Source organism: Taurulus bubalis, assembly GCF_910589615.1.
Source record: "Taurulus bubalis genome assembly, chromosome: 12".
NCBI lineage: Eukaryota > Metazoa > Chordata > Actinopteri > Perciformes > Cottidae > Taurulus > Taurulus bubalis.
In genome coordinates this window covers 337,437-349,712 of record NC_136600.1, presented here as the reverse complement: position 1 = coordinate 349,712, position 12,276 = coordinate 337,437, and the positions used below count along the sequence as shown (strand labels likewise).

The 12,276-nt window shown below is 42.4% G+C and overlaps 1 protein-coding gene across 1 annotated transcript; it reads left to right on the top strand.

Annotated features, from left to right (window-relative positions):
• Positions 1 to 641: 641 nt before the first annotated feature.
• abhd5a (abhydrolase domain containing 5, lysophosphatidic acid acyltransferase a) lies at positions 642 to 10,685 on the top strand (the record flags this gene model as incomplete). The annotated part of the gene is made up of 8 exons (XM_079227785.1): positions 642 to 676; positions 953 to 1,033; positions 1,935 to 2,020; positions 3,362 to 3,737; positions 8,245 to 8,399; positions 8,866 to 8,977; positions 9,061 to 9,247; positions 9,700 to 10,685. 8 exons carry the CDS (start codon positions 642 to 644, stop codon positions 9,787 to 9,789), a joined length of 1,122 nt encoding a protein of 373 aa, XP_079083911.1. The 3' UTR covers positions 9,790 to 10,685.
• Positions 10,686 to 12,276: the final 1,591 nt, after the last annotated feature.

Here is a 12,276-nt window from a genome sequence, read left to right as displayed (position 1 = left end):
TAGAGCCTTATCATATATGAACTAGTACTATTCTATACTAACTACTACTAGTACTATTCTATACTAACTAGTACTATTCTATACTAACTACTACTAGTACTATTCTATACTAACTACTACTAGTACTATTCTATACTAACTAGTACTATTATATACTAAAGTACCTAGTACTATAATATACTAACTAGTACTCTTCTACACTAACTAGTACTTTTATATACTAACTACTAGTACTTCACTCACGGTGCACGGGGACGGTTTCTCACACAACATGTCAGTGACCAGCTGTCACTGCGAACTAAACACCGTGTGACGTGAGGTTGTGTGTTTGTGTGTTTGTTGTGTGTTGTTGTGTGTTTGTGTGTTTGCGTGTCGCTCCAACTCACCAGCTCTTCTCTCCAGCTGAGCCGCAGCGTTTAGGAGATGTTTAGGAAACACTTCCGCATTGCCTCGCGCTCTGACGGGTGCGCTCGTTTTGAGTTACAGCGCGAGACGAGAAGCGTCGCGACGAGCGGACCTCGTGGAATTTACTGTGGAAGCACCGCCCGGCGGGGATGTCTCGACCGACGAAGCGGTCGAGACGGGTTGACTCATCTCGAGGTGACGTCACAGGGCGCCGTGTGACCCTCCAGAGTTACAGTATGGCCGAGCAGGCGGTGACAGCAGCGAGCAGCGGGTGAGTGTACACACACACACACACACACACACACACACACACACACATATATATATATATATATATATATATATATATATATATGAATATACATGTTCAATACGTCCTCTTTGATACGTCGTAAACGCGTCTGTGGAACACCGGGAACACCTATTGTCATGCATCAGGTAAACACACGCGGAGCTTGTCCCACAGGACAGGTTAGACTCGGAGGCACCAGAGTGACGTCACGCGCGTACCCCTGTTGAGTGACGTCACGTGATGCTTCCTCCTCAGGGTGCTCTACAGAATGCTGTCCTTCGTCGGAGCCCCCGGCCTGGTGAGCAGCGCGTGGGGCTACGTGGACAGCACCATCAGGTGAGTGGTTTCATGTGGATGGTTCATCACGTCATTAGTCTGATGAACGTTACAGCAGTTGGCAAACATTACAATATAATAATATAATAATAATATATAATAAATATAATAATATAATTACATTTAGCTTTTATCCAAAGACAATAAGTACATTCAATAAGTGCATTCAAACATCAGTACAAACTCAGAACAACGAGAATCAAGAAAGTACAATTTCTTCAATAAAGTTAAACTACAAAGTGCTATCAGTAAATGCCATTTAAGTGCCAACAGAGCCTGCCATGACATCAGAGAGCTTTACTCCCGAGCAGCTGATGCACAGATGATCTGACCAGAGCAGATCGCTGCTAGACACGATACATGCTGACATTCAGTCCTCGTGGATGCTCTTTTTAATGAACTTTGTAACTTGTGCCTCATGATGTTCTATATCTCGGCTTCGGTCTGAATCCTTTAAGCGTCATCACAGAAAACGTCTGATGGTTGACGTTGAGAAGAGGCTCGTTCAAAGAGCTGGCTCTCGCCTGGAATCCAGACTAGAGCAGGCAGAGCAGCAGGAGGCGGTGACAAGAAACTGCGGTCAAGTCGGACAGTTTTCAGCTGACGTCAAAGTATACACAGGAAGTCACAGAAAAAATGACTTCCTGTCCGATCTACTTGTAGTTTACAGATCACGTTTGGATTTATTCATATGTGTTTATAAATATATATTTATGTAGAAACGTGCGTGTAGCTGCATCATTTGTTCTTTTTATGTCTCTCAAACCTGCGGCCGCCTCGCTCTCATGAGATTAACGCAAGTCGGGATCAAGTCGGACACAAATGCATTGTGCGCCGATCGCCGGTTATCGTTCTGCGCAGAACTGGCTCATCTTGAACAAGCCTTTTGTCTCCCGAGTAGGTGGTGGTGGATCCCCAACTGGCTGCCGTCATGGTGTCCCACCTCTCAGACCCAGCTGCAGACCGCAGAGGACATGATGCTGCGGTGTAAGGATCTCTGACTTTTAGTCTTTTTACTTTTGACATATGCCCTTCAAAACGTGGGCGCTTTATGCATTGAAGGAGTAATGATTGCACGATACAGCTTAAGTTATTCTGTCAACAGTTTTTGTACATCCTGGACACCTACAGGACTGTTACACGGTTGACAGTTTAGGCAGAGACGAGGGCGTGGCACACCTAGCAGAAAGACAAAATGTTTGATATAATATGCTGTTTTCTGTAAATTATTATTTTATGTATTATTGCTTGGATAAGAACAAATATTTTATTTAGCCAATTTCAAAATATAAACAAATAGTGTGGTATTCACTGTTTATATTATGCTTAAAAATCTAAACAGCATTCTTGTAGCCATGCAAAGGTGCTAACTAGAACCATGCAGGGTTCTTTGGCTTGTCCCCATCGGTGAGCCCTTTTTGGTTCCTGGAAGAACCTCTTGTAAAGGTTCCACCTGGAACCCTTTCAGAGGGTTTTACCTAGCACTCAACATAAAGCGCTGTACCTAGAACCATCTGCGAAAGTTCTGAATGGAAACTTTCGCAGAGTTCCCGTCTATGGTATAATAGTTCCACCCAGAACCCTCTCTGAAGATTCTATCCAGAATTTTTTCACCTTCTCTCAGTGCAGATCTCACGGAGATCCCAACTCGTATAGAGGCCATGGGTTTCCCTCAAGAACCCACCCAGGGTTCCTTATCTGGCTCCTATAGGGGTGGGGCTGATGTGGTGCAGCACAACCTACGACATTCATGGATCGTGTTTTGCTCAGGAGGATCTATTAACTATCTATCTATTATTATGTTTTCAACAATCCTTGAAGAACTCTTTCTTCCAAAACGGGTTCTTTGGATGAAGTAGGGTGTCAGCCCTTCAGAACCAAACCTTTTGGAACACCCTGTTCTCTCCTGGGCTTAAATGCACCAATGCCATGTGGTCTGGGAGGGGTTCTGTGCGTAACCATCATACTCAAACAAGATCCCACTGATCAATTCAATTCAATTCAGTTTATTTTATATAGCCCAACATCACAAATACAAGTTTGCCTCGGAGGGCTTTACAATCTGTACACATGACATTCCTGTCCCGGGACCTCACAACGGATCAGGAAAAACTCCCCCAATAAAGATAGTAAAAACCCTTTCACAGGGAAAAAAGGGGAAGAAGCCTGAGGGAAAACAATCAACCAACTAGCATGAAGAAATCCAAATGACAGAAGAGTGCGGCAGTGCCATGCCATCTTTGACCGATTTCATTTCTTCCCCCCATTCTTTTGGCGTCTCTTTTGAGCTCTAAATCTCTCTTTCCCTGCTATTTGCTTCCTTTTCAGGTGTAGAAAGTCCTTTCTCCAAACAGCATGTCCCCGTCTCCAAAGGCAATCTGCTGTGGACCCTGACCTTCAGCGGCGACCGCATCAAAGGCAAAACCCCCTTAGTCTTGCTCCACGGGTTCGGAGGTGGCGTGGGCCTTTGGGCTCAGAACCTGCAAGCTCTCTCAAAGCATCGGCCCGTCTTCGCCGTGGACCTGCTGGGCTTCGGACGGAGCAGCAGGCCCCTCTTCTCCGTGGACGCCCGCGAGGCAGAGGACCAGTTTGTGGAGTCTATAGAGCAGTGGAGGGCCAAAGTGGGTCTGGAGTCCATGATACTGCTGGGCCACAACCTGGGAGGCTTCCTGGCTGTGTCATACTCTATCAAACACCCGGGCAGGTGGGTGCAAATTATGGGATTTCTCATACCGTAACGTTGGGTCGGGTTGTTTCTCATTAAAAGGTAATCTTTTGTTGATATGAGGCGCATTTGGTTATACCGATGGCAAAGAACCTTTGTGGACAGTTTATAGGACCATTTGAATTGTGGCTCCTGAAATGAAATGTTAGATGCACGGAAAGTATGAGCATGCACAGTTCCATAACAACAGAGCATGTGACAAAATAAAAGGTGTTGCTAATTGCAGGCTCAAGAAGACTGTGTGAAACGGTCGAAAGTTTCACAAAAGTGAGCAATAAAGCCGAATCCTCCTTTAAGCATGACTTGAAGAACAAAGCAGCAGACCTGGCCCAGAGGGGGAGACAGGACTCTTAACTTTAATGGTTCTGCCCTTCTAGTGTGAACATGCAGCCACACAGCCAGCATGTAAACAGGATGGAGGTGCTGCCGGCCTGCGATAACAGTAGAGTCCTCCAAGCCTCTCTCCTCCCACGGGACGGTATCTCTCCCAAATCATCTCTCCTCTTTGCGTCTCCAGCTCTCAGCTTCCAGCAGGCTCTCCATTAGGGACGGCTGATAAAATGTCCTCGATCTCTTATCGCCCTCCTTCATCAGTAATGCTTGAGAAACAAATCCCTCTTTCTGTCCTCTTATTGTTATCTCAGTGTTCTAAATAGCCTTTACGTTCAACCGGGGCAATACTACTGTCCCTGTTGCAGCTGGAACATGCTCATTGTTCATGCTATGGCCTAAAGCAGGGGTGTGCAAACTATTTTCACCGAGAGCCACAAACAAAAATATACGAAAGTCTGGGCCATTCAGGTGAGGTATATCGCAAAATGAGGTAAATTATGCTATATATGCGTATATATAAGCACAATTGATATATGTATAATATAATTGATATATATATATATATATATATATATATATATATATATATATATATATATATATTATATTATATTTAATATTAAAAATATTGCATCAGGAAACTTGGCCTTTTCCAAGCTCCGGTAGAAGTCGGGTAGGGAGAGAAGCTGATTCTTCAGAGAATCATCACACTGCATCTCATTGCAGACTCTCTTCCACTTCTTCTATATCCACCAGGAAGAGAGCCGAGAACAGCTTGATTTCTTTCTCAATGGCAGAAAAATCTTGGAAGCGCTGACTGAGTTCTGTCATGAGATGTGATGACAGACACATGTTTACTCATTTTAGCAGAAATGTTGACCTCTGGAAAAGCTGCTCTGATGTCAGACAGCGTGGGGAAGAGAGCAGCGTTGACCTTGGGTAGTTGTGTCTCAAAGAGACGGAGCTTCACACAGCATGCTCTCATGTGCGCGTTAAGTTGTGCTACTACCTGCTCTTTGCCTTGCAGGCTCTTTGTTCAGTGTGAGATGATGATAAGATCAACTAGAGGCCAGGTCTGCCAACCATAGAGGGTCACTGAGCTCATGAAGAGGTCGGTCCTTCTCTTTCAAAAACTGATCAATTTATGACCTCAGGGAATAAAACCGCTGCAGCGCGGAGCCGCAACTGAGCCGCGACCTCAGAGTGAGAGAGGAGGTCCTGTGTTCAGCTTCGCTTTAAGTTAGCTGACAAGTCTTCGTGCTCTGTGTTATGAAGACTTTAGTGAGGCATTTTCTTGTGTTTTGTTCGGACGGCAACAAATACGATTGTTGAGCTCGCAGGCTAGCTGCTGTTTGCGTGACTTTCTCTCCATTATATTTTTAGAATCTGCTGCGGGCCAATAAATAATTTAGTAGTTTGGACACCCCTGGCCTAAAGACAGTGTAAGCCACCATGTTGTGCTTTAGTTAAACAGTAACCAATGGAGGGCCAGAGATGATATGTACTCTGTATTGTTAGACCATGTGACGCAGTTGCCATGGATTTTGGATTGTTTCTGATGAATGGGCAGTGTAGGAGCTATTTACTAGTATTTTAAGTTATTTTTCTTCACAGGTAGTACTGTTTATTTATAGTTGTTTACGTAGGTTTTAGTTTGTTAATTGGGTAATGCTGTGGGCACCTGGTGTACTTAAGGGAGTAGGCGGGTACAGGACCGGGATGCACCTGGGTGGGCCTATGGTTTTTTACAAGCAGCACAGCAGCACAGCGACAGGAAGGGGCAGCATGGTGCATTTTGTTTGTTTATTTGTTTGGTTGTTTTACGTTACAATAAACACCAGTAAACCCGGACTCCCACATTGGACCCTGCATTATTTTTGGCTGCGTCATTTAACCAAACCTACAGTGCATCAGTGGCTTTTGATATTGGTTTATTTTCTTTAATTTATATTTATTTCTTTGGTTTACGGGACAAATGGCCACTACAGGCAGTGTGTCCCATAGGCTGTATATAAGAAGTGAACACCATCTTGTTTTCTTGCAACCAGAAGTGACACGAAATGGTGGCGTACAACGCTAAAAATACATTTTCATTGTAAACTAAAACTGTTTACAATGAACTGAAAACATGCTGTTAAAGTTTTAAGCCAAAAACAACGGCGTAATAGCGACCTGTCAATCACCTTGTAGCCCCGCCCTAAAGCTATCCCCTGCTTTATTGTCTGTTTGACTCTAAATTACCATAATTTACTAAATAAACATCACGCTATATTGAAGAAGACTTGAAACTAGAGATTGAGACATAAACTCATGTTTACAATGTTTACTGAGGGAAAAAAACAAGATAGAAGTAGAGTCATTTATATAGACTTCTATACAACCAGAGGAGTCACACCCTGGTGGTCAGTAGAGAGAATGCAGCGTTAACACATGAAGCATAGACTTCTATAAAACCAGATTAGTTGACCCCTGGTGGTCATTACAGAGAATGCAGCTTTAACACATGAAGCATAGACTTCTATACAACCAGAGGAGTCGCCCCCTGGTGGTAAATAGAGATAATGCAGCTTTAACACATGAAGCATATACTTCTATACAATCAGAGGAGTCCCCCCCCCCCCCCCGGTGGTCAGGAGAGAGAATGCAGCTTTAACAAATGAAGCATAGACTTCTATATAACCAGAGGAGTTGCCCCCTGATGGTCAGGATAGAGAATGCAATTTTGAGGCACTTCTGCTGGCTTTACTCTTGTTGCCGCCTGGTGTGTCCACAATGTTCCCCTGCTATCACCCAGTGCATGTGAGATGGATGGGGAATAACTGCTATTCATTCAATATATTTCTGGTTTATTCCGACTTATTTTCATAGTTATTGGTTTTGATAGCATTGTATTCACCAAAGTAATTGCATAGATTTAAGAGCATGGCAACATTACTACGGTGTCCATCCAGCCCCCAGATAAACACTGTTGCTATTGTTTGCAATGTTCGCGGTTAGCTTCTAGCCGCCGGCTCGGCCGTCGCCATGAGCTGTGTGGAGAATTGATCAGGTGCTCATGATCAGGACTGATATTGGTTAAAACATGTAACTCCTTGAGTGGAAAATAACGGCCCACTGCCATTAGACTTTACAATAAGGCACCCCTGGCCAGATCCTCCATCAATTGACCCATCAGCAACAGCCCTTGCACCGCTTCTGTTGTCTAGTTCAGTATTTTTCAACCTTTTTTGAGCCGCGGCACATTTTCTACAGTAAAGAAATCCTGTGGCACACCAACAACCACAAAAGTTACAAAATGTTGCATTGTAGCATAATACAGCATATATGGTAGGTAATTATTGCGCTACCTACTGGCATGGAAGAGTATTTCATTACTAGACCAGACACTATAGTGCAGGCTTTTTTAACTTTCTTTATTGTTTCATTTCCTAAATTATTACGCTTTACTGTTTTGTTTTGTTGTATATATATATATATATATATATATATATATATATATATGTATGTATGTATGTATGTATGTATGTATGTATGTGTGTATATATATATATATATATATATATATATATATATATATATATATATATATGTGTGTATATATATATACATATATATGTATATATATATGTATATACACGTGTATATACATATATATGTGTATATACAATACATATATATAATGTGTATATATATGTGTATATACACATATATATAATGTGTGTGTATATATGTATATATATATATATATATGTATATATATATATATATATATATATATATATATATATATATACATATATATGTGTATATATATATATATATATATATACATATATATGTGTATATATATGTATATATATATATATATATATATATATATATATATATATATATATATATATATTTGTGTGTATATATATATATGTGTGTGTGTATATATATATATATATATATATATATATATATATATATATATATATATATATATATATATATATATATATATATTTGTGTGTATATATATATATGTGTGTGTGTATATATATATATATATGTGTGTGTGTATATGTGTGTTGGTCTATCTACACAAAACAGGAAATCAAGCCAAACAGCAGGTGAAAGAATGTTTAACTTCTTTGTCTCCGGCCGACAGAGTGAAGCACATCGTGCTGGTGGAGCCCTGGGGTTTCCCTGAGAACCCGGACACGGCGGAGGCAGACCGCCCCATCCCGGTGTGGATCAAAGCCCTCGGGTCCATGTTCAGCCCCTTCAACCCGCTGGCTGGCCTCAGGCTGGTTGGACCACTTGGTAAACCAGTGAGCTCAGATGGAACCTTAATGGTCTGCAGCACAAACTGGGAACAAAAGATGGGCTTGACAATCGAGAGTAGAGCTTAATGGCGCTGCCTAATAAACTGAATATTTTAAGTATGGAAGGTATAAGAATATGAGTAGCAGAGCATCTGTAGCATTCAGAGAGGAAATATGAAAAGATATATATGAATGAATAATAATGGCCTCATACGGTTGGATCGAGGCTAAAGCCAAAAGAGGGCTTTGTTCATATAGTTTGCTAAAGTTATTCTCGCAGTGAGCATCTTTGAGTATTTTTTACCAATTTTGTCCTTAATATACAGAAAACTTTAACTAGGAATTAAAACTGGTCCCAGGATGAGCACATAATCTTGTTGGTTCAGACTCGTTCTGTCTGTGCCCTTCTCATGTAATGAATCTTCACGCTGCTTATGACACCGCCCCCTCTGTGGTCCCTGCAGGGCCCACCCTGGTCCAAACGCTGAGGCCCGACTTCAAGAGGAAGTTCTCCCCCATGTTCGCTGACAACACAGTGACTGAGTACATCTACCACCTGAACGCGCAGAGCCCCAGGTCGGCCCTCGCCGCGCTGCTGTTCTTCATCACTGTGATGAAAGCAATGTGTTCTAGTTGTTCTTCTTCTTCTGTTGCTCCAGTGGGGAGACGGCCTTTAACAACATGACCGTCAACTACGGCTGGGCTGTGAGGCCGATGCTGCGGAGGATGGACCAGCTTCAGCCCAAGATCCCCATCACCATCATCTACGGATCCCGATCCAGCATCGACAGCAACTCAGGCAGTGCCATCAAAGAGATGAGGCCGCACTCTCACGTGGAGAGCATCGTAAGTCCAGAGCCCTAACACCTTTGTTTGTTTTTACTCTGCATATTTACTTTTACTCTGTTGATATACTGTATCTGCAAGGTCGTGTTTATTATTTATCAGACATCCAGGGGAAATATCTGTGTTTGAATATCCTCAGAATATATCCTCAGAATATCCTATAAACTGAAACACAGACGTCTTCAGCAAACCTCCCTCCTGCAGAAGAGAGACTGCCTGCTGTAAATGACTATTATTGCAGCTAAAGGTGGTGTTCATATCTTACGAAACAAAACATTTTAATAATCCCAATATCTTTTTATGAAGGGAACCAGTGTGGTGCTAACTTCCTGGTCGGCCTACAAAAAGCCCTCTGTTGGTTGAGACCTGTCGAAGTCAAGGTGGAGTCTTGCTGAAGGTTCTATTGTTGACGAGCTGTTCCTGATTGCTTGTCTCTTTCCTCCCGTCTTCAGACGATCCGAGGAGCCGGACACTACGTGTACGCTGACCAGCCAGAGGACTTCAACCGCAGAGTCCTGCAAGCATGCGACAAAGTGGACTGAAGCGGAGACCAGCCATGGTTTCTGAACTCTGGAGAAAAAGGGAGCACCAAAAACAGACTTCCCTTCAGCAGGAAACACAGGATTCCACTTCCTCAAAGCAGGAATATTCTTATACCATGTGAAAAACACTTTGAGTGTGAATTGACAGCTCTTTTTCTGCATGTTTTTGTGAGGAAACACAAAGAGACTCAATATTTTTAGGAGAGTTCTTTTCTAATATAACGAAATTATATTTAGTCGCATTTTAAATTATGTCAAACTAAAACTGAATCATTGTCGTTCAAAAAGCTCATTCCGGTGTCACGTGTGAGACATTTCCTGTATAGAGCGCCACCTGCAGGTTGTTCCTCCAAAGAGTGATGCAGACAGGAAGTACATCACTGATCAGCACCGATAGATTCATCTGCAGCCAACAATATTCTGTTTTCCTCTGTGCTTTTTTTATTCCACTTCAATTTCAATCTCATTAATTCTGTGAACCTGGATGGTTCTCTGAAGCTGAAGCCTTTTAGAGAAAAAAATCTAAAGCCATTTTGAATGTTTGATTTTACAGATTAAGCCTGGTAATATAATAGACATATAAAATAATCATTTGATGCATTTTAGAGAAATGCCAGTTAAAATTGCTTCTTAATGCTAAATTCAACTGGAGCCTTATGCTGCGTTCACACCAAACTTCTCCTTATTCTCCTCATTCTCCTCTTTCTCTTCATTCTTTCCTCCTCATTCTCGTGACTTCGTTAAAGCCTCTCAGCATTGAAATGCTCTGCCTGACGTCCTGCTGATGTGGAATCAGAAGCTCTGGAGGATAAGTTGAGATGTCCTGTGTGATGTAATCAGTTTGGACATGTACATGGCACATTTACTCTTAAGTCACCTAATTTAATAAAAGTGCAATAACCGTAACTGCAATGTTTGAATGTCATGAAATGTGCGTATTAAAGAAACCAGTGGAGCGTCTGCTCAGCCTCTAGAGCAGAGGTGGGCAAACTACGGCATTTTAATCCGGCCCGCCGAGTATTATAATTATTCTAACATACAAAATGTTTTTAAAAAAAATGTTTTTTTTATTTTAAATAATTATAAGTGACAGTAAAGACCGCTGTAGCGCTTCTCCGTTCCCAAGTTCAGTTTCCCGAAGCACGATGACCACAACAGACCAGGTTTGATGTTTCTTCTTGCTTATTTATTGCACAGCCTCTTTTAGGCTTCTGGTGTGTTCTGCTGCAGCAGAAAGACCGCTGTAAGGCCTTCTGCTGCGCACACGGCTCTGCTGCAGAAGAACACACACACCAAAAGCTTAAAAGAGCGCTGTGCAATAAATAGTCATGAAGAAACATCAACGCTGGTCTGTTGTGGTCATCGTGCTTTGGGAAAATCAAGTTGGGAACAGAGAGGCGTTACAGCAGTCTGTAGCGCCGTGCGGACCGCTGCCTGCCGAGTTCTGCTGGACTAGAGCGACACACAACACTTGCTGTGCTGCTGGTCCATTCCACCCCTCCCCCACTGATCCCACAGACAAGGCCACACTTTTTTATTTTTTTTCGATTACCGTAATATACCAAAAACCACTGAAAAGCTCCACTTCTTAGCGTACAGAATCCTTTTTAATTATGTCGTAAAGCGTTAACTTTAGAAGAATTACGGTAATATGAATCACTTTCTGTCGCCAGAGACAGGGTTTGTACTACAACAGTTTTAGAGTTGTAAAATGAACTGACAGCTGCATGCAGAGTATTTTTCCTCAGTATAACTAACATAACGAACCACATTCGACCCACGGAACTGCGCCACCCTGCGCGCTCATGTCATGTGACATATAGGCAGTGTTGGGGGGAACAAGTTACAAAGTAACGGATTACAGTAACGATATTACTATTATAGGTAACGAAGTAAAGTGACGCATTACACTCAAAATATTGGTAACTACACTACTTTACTAGACCTCAGTAGACCTCAGCTTTCCTGCGTTACCCAAGCCATTTTTACCAGTCCGAAAAGTTGACTTTTAGTGGCGCGCGAGTCACACGACACTTCCTGCATGAACAATAGCAACAAGCTGCTAGCTAGCGCTGCTGCTGCTACTGCCCGCGACCCCTCTGCCCAAGTCGGGTGTCGAGCCTGGTCCCGCTACCTTCGGTGGTTTTCGGGGAGCTAGCGGAAGTTAACGGAGAGCTAGCGGAAGTTAGCGGGGAAGTGACGGAGCGCTAGCAGGAGCCCCAGCCGGCTACAGCGGGGAGCTAACGGGGACTCTGACCGAAGGTAGTAGCGGCTCGTAACCCGACGTTTACGGTAGATTGTTCATGCAGGAAGTGTCGTGTGACTCGCGCGATTATTATTATTGGCAATTATATTAATTAATAATAATAAATTATTATGGAAAATTTAAAATAAAGTGATGAAAGGGCCATGATGTTTGTCCATGTATCTTTACAGTTAATTTGGACATTTGCTTAAAAAAATGGAAAGTAAACTAACTAGTAGTGA